General features: G+C 44.9%; 1 protein-coding gene across 2 annotated transcripts; it reads left to right on the forward strand.

Moving 5' to 3' along the window:
- Nucleotides 1-10,673: 10,673 nt before the first annotated feature.
- Nucleotides 10,674-16,757, forward strand: hoxb8a (homeobox B8a). Of its 2 annotated transcripts, none has more exons than XM_070981381.1 (2): nt 10,674-11,106; nt 16,333-16,757. In XM_070981381.1, the coding sequence occupies exons 1-2, from the start codon at nt 10,674-10,676 to the stop codon at nt 16,755-16,757; spliced, it is 858 nt and encodes a 285-aa protein (XP_070837482.1). The 2 variants fall into 2 exon arrangements, with proteins under 2 accessions (XP_070837482.1, XP_070837483.1); XM_070981382.1 differs by having other exon boundaries at nt 16,336-16,757.
- Nucleotides 16,758-17,154: the final 397 nt, after the last annotated feature.

Here is a 17,154-nt window from a genome sequence, read left to right on the forward strand (position 1 = left end):
GTAAAGAGTTGGACCGAAATGCCGCTCAGTCCTGAGACAGAGAGGACGAAAAGTTTGATTGACATGAAGCAATGCTTCTCTATAAATTATCATTTCTATTTGAAGTATTGACTCTGTTACGTCCTACCCTTTCTCTGACTTCCTATCCCAGTATTTACTCTCCTGACTGGAGGAACAGAGTTTCTGGAGTGTTTGCTGTTGATAAATACGGACCAGTCATTTTATTTTCCCTCCGCTTTTTTAATGAGACAAATCGAAGCCATGTGGCCACAGTAAAGGCTTGATTAACGAGCAGCCAAACTCCAGTAACTCTGATCCTCTCCTCCATGTGAAACGTTCCAGTCCCTTCTTGTATGTTTTCCTCTCTTCTGTGTGTTGTTGTCTCTTGTTTCTTTGTGCGATGGCACTGCTGATGCTGGATTCCTATTAAAGAGACTTTACAGTACGACCGTGCTTCATCTCATTGCATTGCTGCTTCCGACTGTTAATTAAACACAGGGCTATTTATCTTTTTTGTTTGTGGGAGAGCAGTTGTGATTTACAACTGAAATCACCCATTTCTATAATTTCTGCTATATTTTGCTGTCCTCTGGTGTGAATGAGGCTAAGAGCAAATCAGCTCTCCTTTCTGTTTCCTTCTCCAGATTGAATCTGGTCTCTGTGGGAAGACAGAAAGAGACAGAGGTTGGGGGGGCTGGGGGAGAAAGAAAGAAGCGGATGAGCCAGCATGTGTTTAAAATATGTGTCTCTGCAGTTGTACACTAAAGCTTAAAGGACAGGGGCGTCTGTTTGGCTGCAACACCAAAAGACTGTCATAAACCCATAAACACCCCCTCCCCGCACACACACACACACACACACACACACACACACACACACACACACACACACACACACACACACACACACACACACACACACACACACACACAGATGATGAGTGCATTCATTAGAGGCGTCGTCATCCGTCCATTAGTAGCTTGTGAAGCCGCTGCGGTTCCTGTGTTTGTCTCTGCAGCAAATGACTGTTAGACACAGACTCTGATGGGGGCTGCATGATGTTTATTTCTTCTCTTGTCTCTCACAAGATGCAGAAACAGTAAAAGTAGGGCTCGGAGTTAAAGAAGTGCAAGTCGTGAAAGTTGCCATTTGGCGGTGCTGATCACGCAAAAGAAGCAGAAGAAGATTTTTGAGTAAAGGCGAGACAACTGTAACAAGCAGAGGAAGCTCCAGTGACACTCTGATCAGTGGAACAGCTGAGGTAGCATCATTTGCAAAGTCCGATTATTTGAAGATCAGCAATTGTTGTGCTTGCAGGAAGGATTTTTAAGGCCATGGGTCCAAATTCCCCCGGTGCAACTCCACCCGGCTAATAAATGCTTTTGGCTAGCCGCAATTTATATGTATTCATCTCTTCAAATATACATTCTACAAGCTTTGTCTGTCTCATTTTCATCTAACAATTGTTTTTCAATTCAAAGATATGGAATACCCAAATCAGCCTAAAACAGACAGCGAGTGTCATTTCCAGAAAGATGTGTCCTCAGTGTTCTCAGTAGGAGCTCCGGCCTGTGTGTAGAGGAGGAAAGCTTTCATAGCCGGCATAGACCTGCAAATTCAATTCAGCAATATCAGTGCAGCATCTCCATACTGTGAAAATCAAGGAAGCAATATGAGTTGCTGGAGTTGTGGGACTAATGGAGTAGCAACACAGGCAATAGCAGCAATTGTCTCACTTTTATAGCATTTATAAGCACTGTATGAACAATGAAATGTTTATAACACCCTTTAATTCACAATAATAAAGTACTTTACCAAACATCTCTAACTGATAAACAATTATGTATCCAATTAAGTCCTCACAATGTGTTATGTGGTGTTAATGAAAGTATTACACTGATGTGCTGCTCATTCAGGTGTGACCTTAAAACTGTTTAGAATGTGTCTCAACACAAATCATTGTGTTACAACCATCATTATAATACCAGGTACTCACAAAGTGTTTATTCAGTCATGAATGCTACAGCAAGTAATAACAGCAGTTAGAATTCCTAACAAATATATGAATAATCAATAAAAATGTATTTGTTTTCTGTTTACAAATGCTTCACAGGTGAAAATATAAAGGAGGCGTTGTAGCTGTCTGATCACGATGATCGCACATGATAATGTTTTTAATGTGTAGCAAATGTATATCTATTGCTTAATGATAAATGGGGTGTTGAAATAAGGTGTTGCCATGATCTTAGTCATTGCATGTGTTATATTAGCGGTGTTGGTAATAACAAACAGTCCTGACAGTGAGAGCAGTCCTGGTGGAAAGAGGAAGAAACGTGATGTGAACAAAGTCTCAGCACAGCCTCTCCGCTTCACCCCACACTGCTGGGCCCAACCAATGAGGCCTCAGGATTTAAGCAGCTTTAGGCTCGGGCCCCAACAAAGCAATCCCATAAACCATCTGTGGACTTGACGGCGGATGATTGTGATACTTCTCTGAGGTCTAGCAGGGTCGGAGCTTCATTAAATCCAGAAGCTCTGCACTCTGCTGCAGGCCTCCCTCCAGCCTCAGCTGCACTGTCCCAGGGAAGGACAGCAACTGCAAGCTGCTTCAGCCACCTATGTGTGTGTTTGTGAGAGTGTGAGATGGGGGGCATGGGGGGGTGCTTTGACACATGGCACAGTAAATCTAAGAGAATACAGCAAGCAGGAGCCTCACAGCGCTCCACACATTCACATCAGGTTAATACAAGGATGACTTTCAGTTATGGAGGCACAGAAACACCAGGGAGACATCGTGGTCACATCCAAAGGAAAGGGCAGGAGAGGAGCAGCAGCTGTTTTTATGGGTGAAGAGAGGGGTAGCAGTGATTCTACAAACAAGAACAGTATGCTAAGCAAAGAAGTGGCTGCAGTTAAAGGACCAAGGAAACCATTTCAGAGCAGTGCAAACCAGTGTCTTTTAAACGCATTCACTGAGAGATTACTTAGATTAAGAAGAAGAAGACATCCATACATACCTAACTGTGAGCAGAAACAACTTGGGTGATGAATCCTTGTCATATTCATGCATACAAACAACCCAAAGTACTTTCACAATAGCAGAAAAGTGCTTCCCCTGTTTCCTACAGCTCTGGAATGAGGTTGGAGGTTGCTCTTAGCCCTGTCTGGTTGACCTCTGTGAAACAGTATGATCTGGATCTTTGCTCCAGCAGAAACCTGGATCAGCAGAAAATTTCTAGTCAGTCTGTTTCTAATAAAAACCCTGCAGTGTCCATCTCACTGGTCTGGAGTCAGTTGTTGGAAGTGGCCATGTTGCTGAAATTGTCACCCAAACACTAACACAGCCCGTTGCATTGCACCCTGCAACTCTCATCTCCCATTCTCTGCAATATATCCCAACTGTGAGGCAATGGAGGGATCTAGATTGGCTCATTGTGCAGTGATTTAGCTGTGCAGCTAAAGTAGGTGTAGGCCTCATCATTTCAGTGATATTTTCTGAAACTAAATGGGCTGCACAAGACAAACCACGTGCTGCTGCTGGCAAAATTCATTTTTCAACCCAGGCGAACATGTCCAATCCAATATGTCTTCACTTTATCCTCTCATATTAAAATAGAGTCTTCAGATAATAACCGGCTTCACTGACACACTCTGGGTGGATGTTAGAGCGCAGCAGGCCCAGAGCAGCTCTCCCCTGTCCCCCACACTGAATGAGCTGTTTTACACAGCACAGCTTCTATAATTCATCAAGCAGCAGAGAATATCATTCATATTCATAAATTCTCTCTAAGAGAGTTATGGTCCCGCTGATAGAGACGGCTGTATGGATCCGATCACATCAGCCATTCTGGACTCATTAACAGTTGGACTGCAAGCCAAATGCTGCTGGCTGCTCTGCACATGTTACAGCTGCCTCTGACTGGGCAGAGAAAAATAATAACATCAAATATACTACTAATAAAAGTATGTGCACGTTACAGCTGCCTCTGACTGCGCAGAGAAAAATAATTAAACAAGTATAAGAGCAAATACAAGTGGCGAGGGTGTTAACCTGGCCACATTTTAACAGTATTAATATTTAAAAAATTATTAATAATAAAATAAAATAAATAATAATAATAACAGGACAAACAAGAATAATAAAATATTATATTAATATTATCTATCTATCTATCTATCTATCTATCTATCTATCTATCTATCTATCTATCTATCTATCTATCTATCTATCTATCTATCTATCTAGATAAAATAACTATAAAATATAACTACAAAATAACACCTGAAATATATATTTAAAACATTTTGGACTTAACTAAAAGTACACTTACTAGCTTTTGGTGGAGGTCTGAGAGAGGCTGTGAGTCGTGGTTTAAAACTCTCGAATAACTTTTTGTTTTTTGTCAAACACCTTTATTTCTAAATACTCACACACAAATAAATGAACTGAGGAATAAAAAAACGGTGAGAATAAATTGAGAATAAATGAACACTATGCGTGGACAATGTTTAAAATGTATTATTATCATTATTTATTTATTTATTTTTTTACATTACTGACAGACAAAATAAAAAAGTACAATTGAAAAACGCCTCACCTAAAAACAATAAAGATGAAAATGTCACCATATCGCATATAATAATAATAATAATAATAATAATAATAATAATAATAATAATAATAATAATAATAATAATAATAATAACGCGGCTTGTTGCTGACGGGCGCTGAAAAAGAGAGTTAGAAAAATACAAAGCAAAGCAAAAAGTAGCCAATTACAAATATTCCGTCGTCCCAAATGTTTGAAATGAAGATTCCAACTTGTTGCAGACAGTCTCGCATTATCTGTTTGCGGGCCGCGCAGTTGGCCCCTGTTGGCCCATTCCTTTGAAAGCGGTGGAGGCAGCGGCTCGTACGCAGCCCAACGCTTCGTTTCTTCCAAACGATTCACATCAATCTGCATTCGCAGTAGTTGCGTTTCAAAGCCGCAAATCTCCGACCAGTTTGATTTCTTGCAGGGAGTCGCCCGGTGGAGCTTCACGGGAAAGATGAGGCTTCCTGCATTTATTTCTTCTGTAATTGTAAAACCACAAGTGGACTCCGCCGGTCAGAACGGGCCGCCGGGGTTTGTTTCATTTGTTTTATTTTACTTTGCTTAGGGAAAAAAAATCAGATAGTATTTCTCCCTTTGGGCCAATAAAGCTCCAGCAGCTTTCTCTCCTCCTCCTCCTCCTCCTCTTCTTCTTTCTCACGTCAGTTGTTATGCACACTTCCTATTTTCAAACACGGAAACAAACAGCACGAGAGGAGCAGGATGTGCTGCACGCACCGGGGGTCTCGAGCTCACGGGTAAAAAAAAAAAAAAAAAAAAAAAAAAAAGCAGGAGGGGGTGATGAGGGATGCGGGAGCGGATGCGTGCGGGTTGGAAGAAGCCGCCGCCGACTGTCGTAAAAACAGCAAAGAGGAAGACGGAAAAGAAGAGAGGAGCGAAAGAGGATTCAATGCGGTGCGGCGCAATAAAAGAATATGACGGCAATAAAAGTTTATAGCGTATAAATTTCTGAAGGTTAAGAACTAAACGGCTGTAAAGCAAACACGCCGAAAGAAAGAGAAGGGTGGCGAGGAAAGACACACACAGAGAGGAAATATTAGAGGAAAAGTTTCGAATGCCCTCGCCTGATGCTTGATTTGGAGCTTTGAATGGGACTGACAGGCTCAGAGAGCAGATGTTAGTGAAGGCTGCTCTGGTGTCAGGCTTTGACTTGACGGAGGCAGTGGCGTCATGGAGCGGCCTGGAACATGCAGGGAAATGTGTTAGTGGGATTCTCCTTCTCTGACTTTGCGCTACTTGGTGTTGTAACAGCATGGAAAGGAAGATGAGACTCCTTCCTCCCCCTCCTCCTCCTCTTTTCAGCTTTTGGAGTTTTATGGTTTTGTAGGCCGTTTGGCTCAATTGGGGTATTTTGCAGCCTGGTTGTGTGTGTGTGTGCGTGTGTGTGTGTGTGTGTGTGTGTGTGTGTGTGTGTGTGTGTGTGTGTGTGTGTGTGTGTGTGTGTGTGTGTGTGTGTGTGTGTGTGTGTGTGTGTGTGTTGTCTCCCATCCGACCCCCTTTGTCTGACTCAGATGCATCCTTACAGCTGGGGCTGTATAACACCCCCCCCCCCCCCCCACCAAAAAAAAAAAAAAAACATCCAGACAGCAGACCCCGGCAGACAGGGTGTGCTGTGACCGGCTCCCATACTTCTTTTCCGGACTGGAGTGCACAGCGGGGGGCATGGGGGCGGGGGGCAGAGAAATGTCTACGTGATGTTGAACCTTCCGTGGAAAGAGAGGAACCTACAGAGGGATTTTCTGACCTCCAGGGCGTCTGTCTGCAGGGTTTAGTGGGTTAAAGCGGGATTACATTAGTTGTCATTATTAATATTTTTCGAAATCTCTTTGACTGTTAGGGCTCATATTTCCACAGGGGTGAAACAGAGGATCTGAGCTGCACTCTCTTCAGATAATGGTAACAACCACTTTTACAGTCTGTTTACAGCCTGTAATTTAGCAACCTACACACACACACACACACACACACACACACACACACACACACACACACACACACACACACACACACACACACACACACACACTAGGTCCCTCAGACATAAAAGCAACGATCATCTGCTAGTAAAACGGTTTTGTGTGAGCTGGACTTCACTGACACCGAGAAGGAAAATACACGCAGTTACAATTATTACTTTATCGAGCACCGTTTTATTTATTTATTTATTTATTTATTTATTTTTGCCGTTGTGCGGTTTATAACAGCAGCATGACTCACGTTCGGAAACATTCCAAACATGCAACCAAAAAAAAAAAAAAAGGAAATAAAATAAAAAGTCACTATTACTCACACTGTCTGTATGTGTATATATACCGATATCAAATAAAAATATTAATAGCGTATAAACGTTAATATAACAATTGAATATAGTTCAAAAGAAAGAAGGAGACAGTTCACACTGCAGTGAACACATCTGGCCACAAATAGTTATTGTTTAGATTTACCCAGAATTACCAGCTTGGCCCAGTTCACTTCACCTTTAGTTTTGTGCTGTTAGATTCATTTATATTAAGGCACGCTTGAGAGGAAATATGCAGGAAGGGATATGTGTCTTTTTTAGTTTGAAACTGAATATTTGGTGGTTTTAAAGGTGAAGGTACAGTTCAGACCTGGCCATCGGAATAAAATGTATACAGTTTAAAAGTCGTGAAATCATCCGGATTATTTTTTCGTTTATGTTTCCAGTCAGATGTTTTCATGCTCTATCTGCCTTCTCTTTTTTTTTCCTGCCTCGAATCCCGAATCAACCATCACATCTGGCCTCCAATTAGAACAGGCAGTTTTATTTTAAAGCAGCTTATTTAGCTTCAAGTGCGCTCTTAATACAGCCATAAAGCTGCATTACAGGCCGGCGCCCCCCGGGTGGCCTTACTGCAACCGACCGCTTGATGGAGCTCTTGCTCCATCGATTAAACAGACCTCGCCTGAGGCTCTGCTTGCCTTTGTGGATAACACGTACATGCATGGGCTCCATGAAAGGGGTGAAACTTGCCGTATTCCTCTTTTTGATGTGTTTAAAAAGGGGCATTTTGAAGAAGAAGTGAGGTCATTTGGCCGCCGTTGACTTAGCATCAGAACATCCTGAAACACTTTCACGTCATTTTCACAGCGTACAGGGGATGAGGAGGAAGGGTTGAGGCCTTGGAAAATAACCCATAGAGGCGGAGGATACTTAGAGGCTGGCAGGAAATGTTTATTTTTCTTGGTGCAAAATTCACACCAAGGACGCTCACACCTTGTCCATTTTATGCTTAATATGCGGGCGTGCGTAGGTGCGGGACTGTGTGCAGGGTACACGTGCCTATGAAACATACTTCCTCTTTATTTATATACAGCACATATAGGATAGACAGACATCTTTGTGTGCACTGCTACAATGACTAAATCGTTCTTCTCCAGTGTTAAGAGGCTTTAATAAGCGTAGATTTCACGCAGTGGATGAGACATATAAAGCCGAGGCTCAAATCCGGCTGAAGATGTTTCTTTCTGCTCCAGATGCATTGCGGCAATTGTAGACACAGTTGATTATGGCCTCTCTAACGTTCATTGAGGCCACTTGTTTCGTCTAAGTGTGTGTGTCCTTCAGCTTTCACGGTGCTCTTATTTAGTGGCCTGGCCTGGACTGTGGGGATGCGTGGACATTTGCTCAGTCGCGTGGAAGCTGGTCACAAAATGTGACTTTTTTTGCTCTCCACATTCACACATTCACTGTGCACACAGCAGATCTCTGAAGCTTTATTGGAAGTGTAAAACACGGCGGGATGAAGTTTCAATAAGATCATGTTCTTGGTAATAGATTGGAAGAATGCTGCGGCAATTACTCCTCAGAAAGCTGGATTACCACAACACAGTTTAATTCAACCGAGTGCTGGCAACATTTGGGCCTCTTATGTCAGGGCTGCATCATCTAAATAAATTAAACTGGGGTAATGACATTTTTATTTGAGTGATGTGGGCGCGCAACGGCCGCCAAGACAGACCATGCTGGAAATAAGATGATAGTTCCAAAACAAAATAATTACCAGAATCAAAAGGGGAAACTTGGGTTTTGCACAGGCTGGTGTACCTGCAGAATCCTCCATTGATCGCATGCAGAGTGCACGTGTTCTCGGAAATGGAGTCATAATAAAAGTAGAAGTAACTCCACAGTTCAACCTTTTCCGCCACTTTGGGCCATCTTACTTTTTACGACCCCCGGCTGTTCTAACTTAACCTTTCCACTAGTTATCCCTCGTTAGAAAAGCGCTTCTTCTACCTCACCTTACACTCCGACAGGAAGGACCGCGGCCGCACGGAAAGCAGGACGAAAATGACAATTAAATACCGGGCTAGGATGAGGCATTTACGGCCTCCGGTCGTTCATTGCGCGCGTCGTAAAAAGCCCTTTTTTGTTTCTCTGCTGCAAGGACGTAAACAAGCAAACACTGCCCCTCCGCTTTATGGAGCTTTATAGTTTGTTAAAGCGTTTACAGCCACTTTCTCCTAGTCTATTACCCTCCCCAGCCCTCCTTACATGTTTATGGAGATCATATTTATAAAAGTATACGATGATCAGAAAGCATGCGTCCAGGGCCCCGAAGCTCGTCTATTTCCTGATCAGCAGCAGCAGTCAGACTGGAATGAGAGACAAGAAAGGCCCCTACAACTGGTTTTAAAACCTCAATTACATTTATAGGCTCGTACTTGTTAAAACCAATACCAATTAGGAGGCACTGCCGCTCATCTCTCTCTCCTCAGTCTGTGTTAACCTCTCTCGACCAGGCTCCCTGACATTTTCGGGCCTCATTCACTTCGCTCCCATGCAGCCACGCTCTCTCCTTCAAGGATTCATGGGGAGAAATGAGAAAGAGCAATTAATGAGAGATGCTCTCAACGATGCAAAACCCCACCGCCACCACCACTATCAGCACCCAACCTCAATCTCAGCTTTAAAGTAAAAAAAAAAAAAAAAAATCCATATGCGTGTGAGTTTGTGCGTGTGCGCGCGCGCGCGTGCATTTGATCAGATGCAAAGCGGCAGAATTCTCATTAACCCCCCCCCCCCTTTCTTGCTTGATGCTGCACCTATTCTGGAGCACCCCCGCCTCCTCCTCCTCTTCTCTCTTTCTTCAGTCTCTCACTCCCTTTGCATTATCACAGGCGCGCGGAGCTCCTGGAGCCGACGCCGAGAGACTATCATCTCGCCTTACAGGCGCGTGCGGGTACAGGAGAGAAAAAAAATTAGAAAAGTGTCATAGACTCTGTGTGTTTGTATGTGTGTGTGAGTGCGAGTGCGAGCTCGTGCACGTGTGTCTATGCGCGTGGAAAAGCCAATGGGATGAAGAGCTGATAATAGATGCAAATTATCCCTGAAACCGACACACACATACACATACACACACACACACACACCGGGGCCGAGAGAGAGAGAGAGAGAGTGCGCGCGAGTGTGTGTGTGTGTGTGTGTGTGTGTGTGAGAGAGAGAGAGAGAGAGAGAGAGAGAGAGAGAGAGAGAGAGAGAGAGAGAGAGAGAGAGAGAGAGAGAGAGAGAGAAGGGGAGGGAGAAAAAATATGAAACAACTCATTTGCAGAGGAGTAAATCACGGAAAACCCGTTTGAGAGCGCGACAGGGCTCCCGCTTACAGCGCTAACACCGGAATTGTGATGCGCACGAGCCCTTCCTCCTCTACTTCTCCCTCTTCTTCTCCTTCCTCCTCTGTTTCTTCTTTGTCGCTGGAGATTTTATGGAATCGGTGTGATTGTTGTTATTGTTGTTGTGGTGGTTGTGGCTGTTACTGCTCTGGCTGGCTGCCGTTACCGTTACTCACATCGCTCGTCTGTTGTGGCCGTGAGGGGAAACACCACAACAACGGTCACCGACACCGGCGGCAGACCTGCCTCACTCTGTCTCTCCCTCCCCTCCGTCTCTCTGTGCGTGTCGGTGTTTCTCTGCCTCATACCGCACGACAGAAGCAGAAAAAAAGAAAACACAACTGAAAGCCGCCGGTCGCTTCCTTCAGTCCCACTCTGACTGTGCCGAGCCGAACACAAACTGAAACAACAATAAACAACACTTCAAAGATGAGTTCATATTTCGTCAACTCGCTCTTCTCTAAATATAAAAGCGGGGATTCGTTACGTCCGAACTACTACGAGTGCGGCTTCGCGCAGGACCTGGCCGGCAGCCGGCCCACCGTGGTATACGGCCCCGGCTCCGGCGCCACCTTCCAGCACGCTCCGCAGATCCAGGATTTCTACCACCACAGCGCCTCCACGCTGCCCAGCAACCCGTACCAGCAGAGCCCCTGCGCGGTCACATGCCACGGCGAGCCGGGGAACTTCTACGGATACGACGCCCTGCAGCGGCAGACGCTTTTCGGGGCCCAGGACGCGGATCTGGTCCAGTACAGCGACTGTAAGCTGGGAGGCGCGCCGGGGCTCAGCGGCGAGGACGCGGAGGGAACCGAGCAGAGCCCCTCACCGACGCAGCTGTTCCCCTGGATGAGGCCGCAAGGTGAGGAAACGGAGACTGGCTACAGTTTTCTAGTTATCTTGTGCCTTGTTCAAAACATATCGTCCGCCCTTCCCAGAGGGTGAGTGTCCATGGTAGGAGCAAAGCTGCTGCTCCTCCAGGAGGAGAAGACAGCAAATGTAGACACAAGGAGGAGGAAACAGTGGAAGAAAGTTAGAAAAGTGGGTTTAAAAGCAGCGGTTTATGCGGGGCAATAAGGGTTTCCTTCGTTCAAAGCGGGAGACAAAAGCGCGTTTATGGTTTTATTGGCAGCACCAAAACTTGTGAATGACTTTAGGGTTTAATTGCCCCGGTCATATACTGAGAGAATGGACGAGGGCAGCCGGGAAAGAAGCTCAGGGAGGGAGAAAGGAAAGCAGTCAAAAATAAGGGAGAGATGGGAGAGGGGGGGCAGAGGAGAGAGAACTGAACCTCAGAGACCTCTTCATAAAACGCCCCCCACCCCCTCAAAAAAAGCAAAAAAAAAAAAAAAAAAAGAAGAAGAAAGAGATAGCTCTGTGTAGAGCAGATGGGAAGGAGTTGTTGGAGGTTGTTTGCAGTCACACAGACTCATTTTAGACGTTCAGCTCTGACCCGGGTTTAACTTTTACTGCCTTGCCTGTGGTCTCCGGGATTATTTGGCTGCACGGTGGCCAGTTCCCCATAGGGTTAAAGCTGGCGGGCGCATGTGTGTGTGTGTGTGTGTGTGTGTGTGTGTGTGTGTGTGTGTGTGTGTGTGTGTGTGTGTGTGTGTGTGGATGATAAAAGGAAAAGCGAGTATTTTTTCTCGGATTTAGCCCCTTCACAGCTTGTGTGATCTCCTCAGTCGCAGGCCTGTCTGATCCCCTGACTCAAAGACCAAAATCATCCACTAATCTTTAAGGGGTTTGCTTTCGGGTCTTGCGCTCGCGTGTGTGAACACTTCGCGGTCTGTGTGTGTTTGTGGCACACAGCCTGTGAATATGGATCAATACAAATCTTAAAAGAATGTGATGTGTTTGTTGAAAAATATTTACATTACAGGGAAGGCGAATTTATTGCTTAAACCAATATCACAAAAGAGTGATGATGCAACAAGGCATTTTTGAGTTAGAGACACACACTCAGAGGTAGAGTGTGAATGGATTGACATGTATAGTAACCCATTTTGTTGGAGCACATAATTCTTGTACCGTTGTGCGTGCGTGCGCGCGCGTGTGTCAGAGAGAGAGAGAGAGAGAGAGAGAGACAGAGTGTGTGTGTGTGTGTGTGTGTGTGTGTGTGTGTGTGTGTGTGCGTGCGCGCGCGCGTGTGTGTGTGTGTGTGTGTGTGTGTGTGTGTGTGTGTGTGTGTGTGTGTGTGTGTGTGTGTGTGTGTGTTCATTGCTTCTGTTCTCGGTTGTATTTTGAAAAGTTGGACTGCAGACGGGTTATAACCTGTGCAGGACTTTTGTGGCTTCATGATTATGACCGTAAAATAGAAAAATAACAAACAACAACAACCTCGAGCTGCTTTCTCCTCATCCTTATAGGTGTTAGATTTCAACCACCTGCCACAGATCGCGCTAATAATTGTGGCTAATCCCCATTTACGCACGGTTTAATAAGACTATGAACACTTTTCCTGCAGTGTTAATGCCTCCCAGCAGTGTGAGTTGCTGCATGTGTATCCGTATTAAAGGTTTCCCGTTTGTGTAAACTGTAAATTGTCATAATTTACATCTTTAAAGCTTCTGTTATATTTTCCTAGCCCGTGTCTGGCCCTGCTCCCCTGTGTGCATAACGGCTTTCCAAATCACTCCCAGCTTTAAATACGAGCGGCCACACTCAGGCGCGGGGCCGAAAACCACTTCTTAAGAGCTTTAGTCATTCTTTACCGGCGATGGCAGTGATTAGTCCGATGATTAATAGTTTTCAAACAGTATACTTGGGCTTAGCGGCGTGCCGGCCCGAGTGCAGGCAGCGCTGATCATCCGGGGGCCGAAACGTCGAGTCAAAACAGGAAACCAGGCGTGTCAAGCCGCGCAGCTCTGCGCCGCCAAAGTCCGAGAATTCTTCGCACGAATACAGTTACAGTCCGTGCGCGATCTGATGGGATGTTATCGTTGCTCGGTGTGAGGATTTACTGGTTACAATAACATATTTTGTGGGGGAAACGGGAGCGCAGCGGCGGAGGGGTTATGCTCCCTGTTTACTTCGGAAATCCCCCTTTAACGAGGAGGGGCAGCCTACATTTCATAATTTGTCTTCTAAAGAGGGATATCGCCTCCTCCACACCCTCCACCTTTTATGTTATATCCCCGTCAACTACTTACGGAATATGTCTTGAAATACTGGTCGAGCCCCAAAGCTGGATCTTAAATATCGGAGTTTGATTCTGAACTCGTAGATAGGAGCCGTTTTACGACTTTTCCCACTGTGGCTGCAAACCTTGATCAATCATTTCTTTGTAAGACTTGAAAATGAAAAAAGAAAGTAAAATCTGATTAGGTCGAAGAATGAATTTATGTCGAAACGGTTTTAGTGTCTTTTGCCTCGGCTCTCATTGGCATCTGTTGTCGAGTGGAAACCCCGTTTCTCCCTCCTCCAAAATGTCAACTGCCAACTTCCAGGCATTTGTTTAGGGCTTATTTAATTGGCTTGGTAAAGGTTTCATATGTAATGGGTCTTCAAAATGTTTCATAATCCCAAGGCTTGTATCATTTTCTCAGGCCGTTAAAGAGCATGTAGTCCTTCATCTGACATGAAAACAGGAAAATGCCAAATAAATGCTCAAATTTAAGGATTTATTCTAAACATAAATAAAGGGGGGGTTGGGGGGGGGGGGGGGTGTTCCATTTCATCTGTTTCCATACACTTTGTGCAGTGCACTGACGCAGCCGGGGTTGGGGGTGTAATTCCCCATGCATGCTGCTCCGTCAAAAAGCCTTCGGATCAAAGCGTCCGCGCTGTCATTTTATCCAGGAAAGTGTTTCTCATTTCCCTTAATTCATGGCTGACGACAGCAGTGAATGTGGCGCCCACTTTCCTTCAGTCCCTATAGCACGAAGTCACGGCGCCAGTCCTGTGACAGATAACACATACAAGACATTTACATCACTTACAAGTTCATGCATTTCCATAACGACTCCGTGTCTTCGTCTTCTGCCTGTTCCACCACAAACAGCTCCTCTGTGCACATGCAATGACACCAGGACAGGCACCGCACCTTCTTAATAGTAAGCATCCTGCTGGACTTCGGTTGGTGGTGGATATGTAATGGATATTGAAGATATTTTTCAACAGTAACCTGCAGGCTTTATAACCTGATCGGAGAAGATGGACTATACAAGACTTCTATGAGATTAGAGCAGTAAATGCGCTTCCATCAATGTCATTGTCCTCTTCCTCAATGTAATCCAGAAACTTTATTGACCTGGAAGGAGGGTGTGTGTGTGGACGGGGATGATGGTGGGGTATCTGCTCAGACCAGATAGCCCAAGAAAATGTTAAGTCTCCAGGCAATCACACGCTTTATCGTGAAATAAAGGAACCTATTGAGATATATATGGCACAGAATTAACTAAGACTTTTCTCTAATATTTCTTTAAATCAAGAGAAATATTTGAAATCTGCCAGTTGTCTGCCGGCTGTGGTGTGTTCCCTGCACTGTTCGTTGTCGGGTTATGAACTATAATTTACCAGTTACCAATCATGCTAAATCTGAATTTCCCTTCAGATCACACATTAAGAAACAGCGGTTTTTACTTTAAAGCTTTATGAGCACTGGCATATTTTGTCCGTGGCGCAGAGCTCCCTTTTATGATACAAAAGGAAGACAAACAGTTTTATGGAAATATAATCACTTACACAAATGTCCTGTGCGTGTAAAGTGTCGGGACTTTGCTGCCAGGCTTTCACGATTAACTGTGTCAGTTTTATTTGCCCACTTTATGCTGAAATAACGCGTAGTTTTTATTAGGAGCGCGTTAGAGGAAGTATCACGTGAAGGATAAATCTTTTTTAATATTAACAAGTTTTAGAAATGTGTACATGTGTTCAGTATTGCCACTCAGGTTGGAAAATGGCGCTATTTCAAGCATGTATGATTCTAGCACCACCGGGTTTGATGGAATAAGCGTGTAGCAAATATTAGAAATAAGATGTTTTGCAAGGGCATCATCTGTTTGTCCTCTCTTGGTTCATAAAATGCAGCCGAATGATACTATCTCACAGGTTATTAATTGAAAAAAAGCCGTGCGCCTTTTCCTCCATGCTTGTCCCGCGTGGGTGCAGAAATATCTGACCTTTATTAAGTATTTATGAATTCTATATTGCGTCTGTGGAGCGGGTTCTCTGCCTGCGCCGCTTTCATAGCAGCGAAACAAAGAAACAGCAGAGTAAATGATTACCTGTTGGTGCAGAAATAATGTGCCTTTATCTTCACTTGTCATCCTTTGCACCATTTTTAATTAAAAGTCTCTATTCGTCATTACAGGCTGCTCTTTAATGTCTGATCTTTGCTGTGCGGCATCCTTCTTCCCTTTAAAAGAGTTTACGATGTATTTATAACATCAAATATTCATGTGCACTTCCGTAAGTGCTCAGTAGATGAGCCGCTGTTATATAAGAGTTTTCTTTTTCTGCAGTTGGTGCGGTGTCGTCGAGTTGAGTTTGGATTCAAAGTCTGCTGTGGACTCGTGTTTTAGAGTAGTAGTGAGAAGTGTGTGTGTGTGTGTGTGTGTGTGTGTGTGTGTGTGTGTGTGTGTGTGTGTGTGTGTGTGTGTGTGTGTGACAGGAAGAGAGAGAGAGAGAAGGAGAGAGAGCGATCATCCCTTTGGAGCTCCTACATTAGCGCGCATATCTCCACGCAGGCAAAAGTTGAACACACGAACTCAAAGAAAAGAGGAATTGAATTTATTGGTGTCGTGTGTGACCAGACTTTGACCCCATCTTTACCTCCACCGACTTACCAGAACCGAACCAAGAAGCTTTAAAGTTTCCAATTCTCTGACTGTGAGAAATGATCTTATCACTTCCAAAATTGTAATTTTTTCTGAGAAAATCACATTTTTTCCTCATTGTTGACTTTAAAAAACAATCACTCTTAGAACAGAAATATTTGAATACCCTGTAGCCTTTTTAATCAGTTTGGTTTTTATGTAAGGGCCAAAAATGAAAAAAAAAAAAAAAAAGAAAAGAAAAGAAAAGAAAGATGCATTGCCTCTAACAATGTCCTCCCCTCTCCTCCCCTCTCCCCCCTCCCCCTCAGTAGCTGCGGGCAGGAGGCGAGGCCGGCAGACCTACAGCCGCTACCAGACCCTGGAGCTGGAGAAGGAGTTCCTGTTCAACCCCTACCTGACCCGGAAACGCCGCATCGAGGTGTCGCACGCGCTCGCGCTGACTGAGCGGCAGGTGAAGATCTGGTTCCAGAACCGGAGGATGAAGTGGAAGAAGGAGAACAACAAGGACAAGTTCCCCAGCAGCAAGACCGAGCAGGAAGCCGTGGAGAGGGAGAGGAGGGAGAAGGAGCTGCGGGATGGTGGAGGAAGCGGAGGTGGAGGTGGAGGAGGAGGTGCAGAGGGCGGCGGTGGAGGTGGCGCAGGAGGAGGAGGAGGAAGCTCGGTGGCGTCCACGGCGGGGTCACAGGCCCCCGTGAGTGAGGATTGTTACGAGAAAACCCACAAGCAAATGTAGGGAGAAAAGCGGTGAAATTAGGAGGGAGAGGGGAGAGCTGAGGGGGAGAGGAGGCTGTAAATGTTGGACAGGATGGGGTGAGGGTGGGTGGGGGTGGGGGGCTGTTTTTGTCTTAACTGAGGCCATTGGACTGCCCCGCTGTCTCCACGATTCAATCGATGGAGGAACTTGAGTCTCAGAATGGGACTGCACGGACAGGACCGACTGTCTGCTGACTGTACAGACCGCGTGGAGGGGAAAAAAAGACGCAATGAAGCAAGAAAGCGAACTTTAAAACAAAAAATTGACGAGGGCGGGGGAGGGTCACACCAAGTCAAACAAACATAGTCTACTCTAGTGTTTAAAACAAAGAAAAAAGAAAGAAAAATGATAGCTTCCTTTCTTTGTGGAACAATTA

Source organism: Chaetodon trifascialis, chromosome 15 (genome assembly GCF_039877785.1).
Source record: "Chaetodon trifascialis isolate fChaTrf1 chromosome 15, fChaTrf1.hap1, whole genome shotgun sequence".
Taxonomy (NCBI): Eukaryota; Metazoa; Chordata; class Actinopteri; order Chaetodontiformes; family Chaetodontidae; genus Chaetodon; species Chaetodon trifascialis.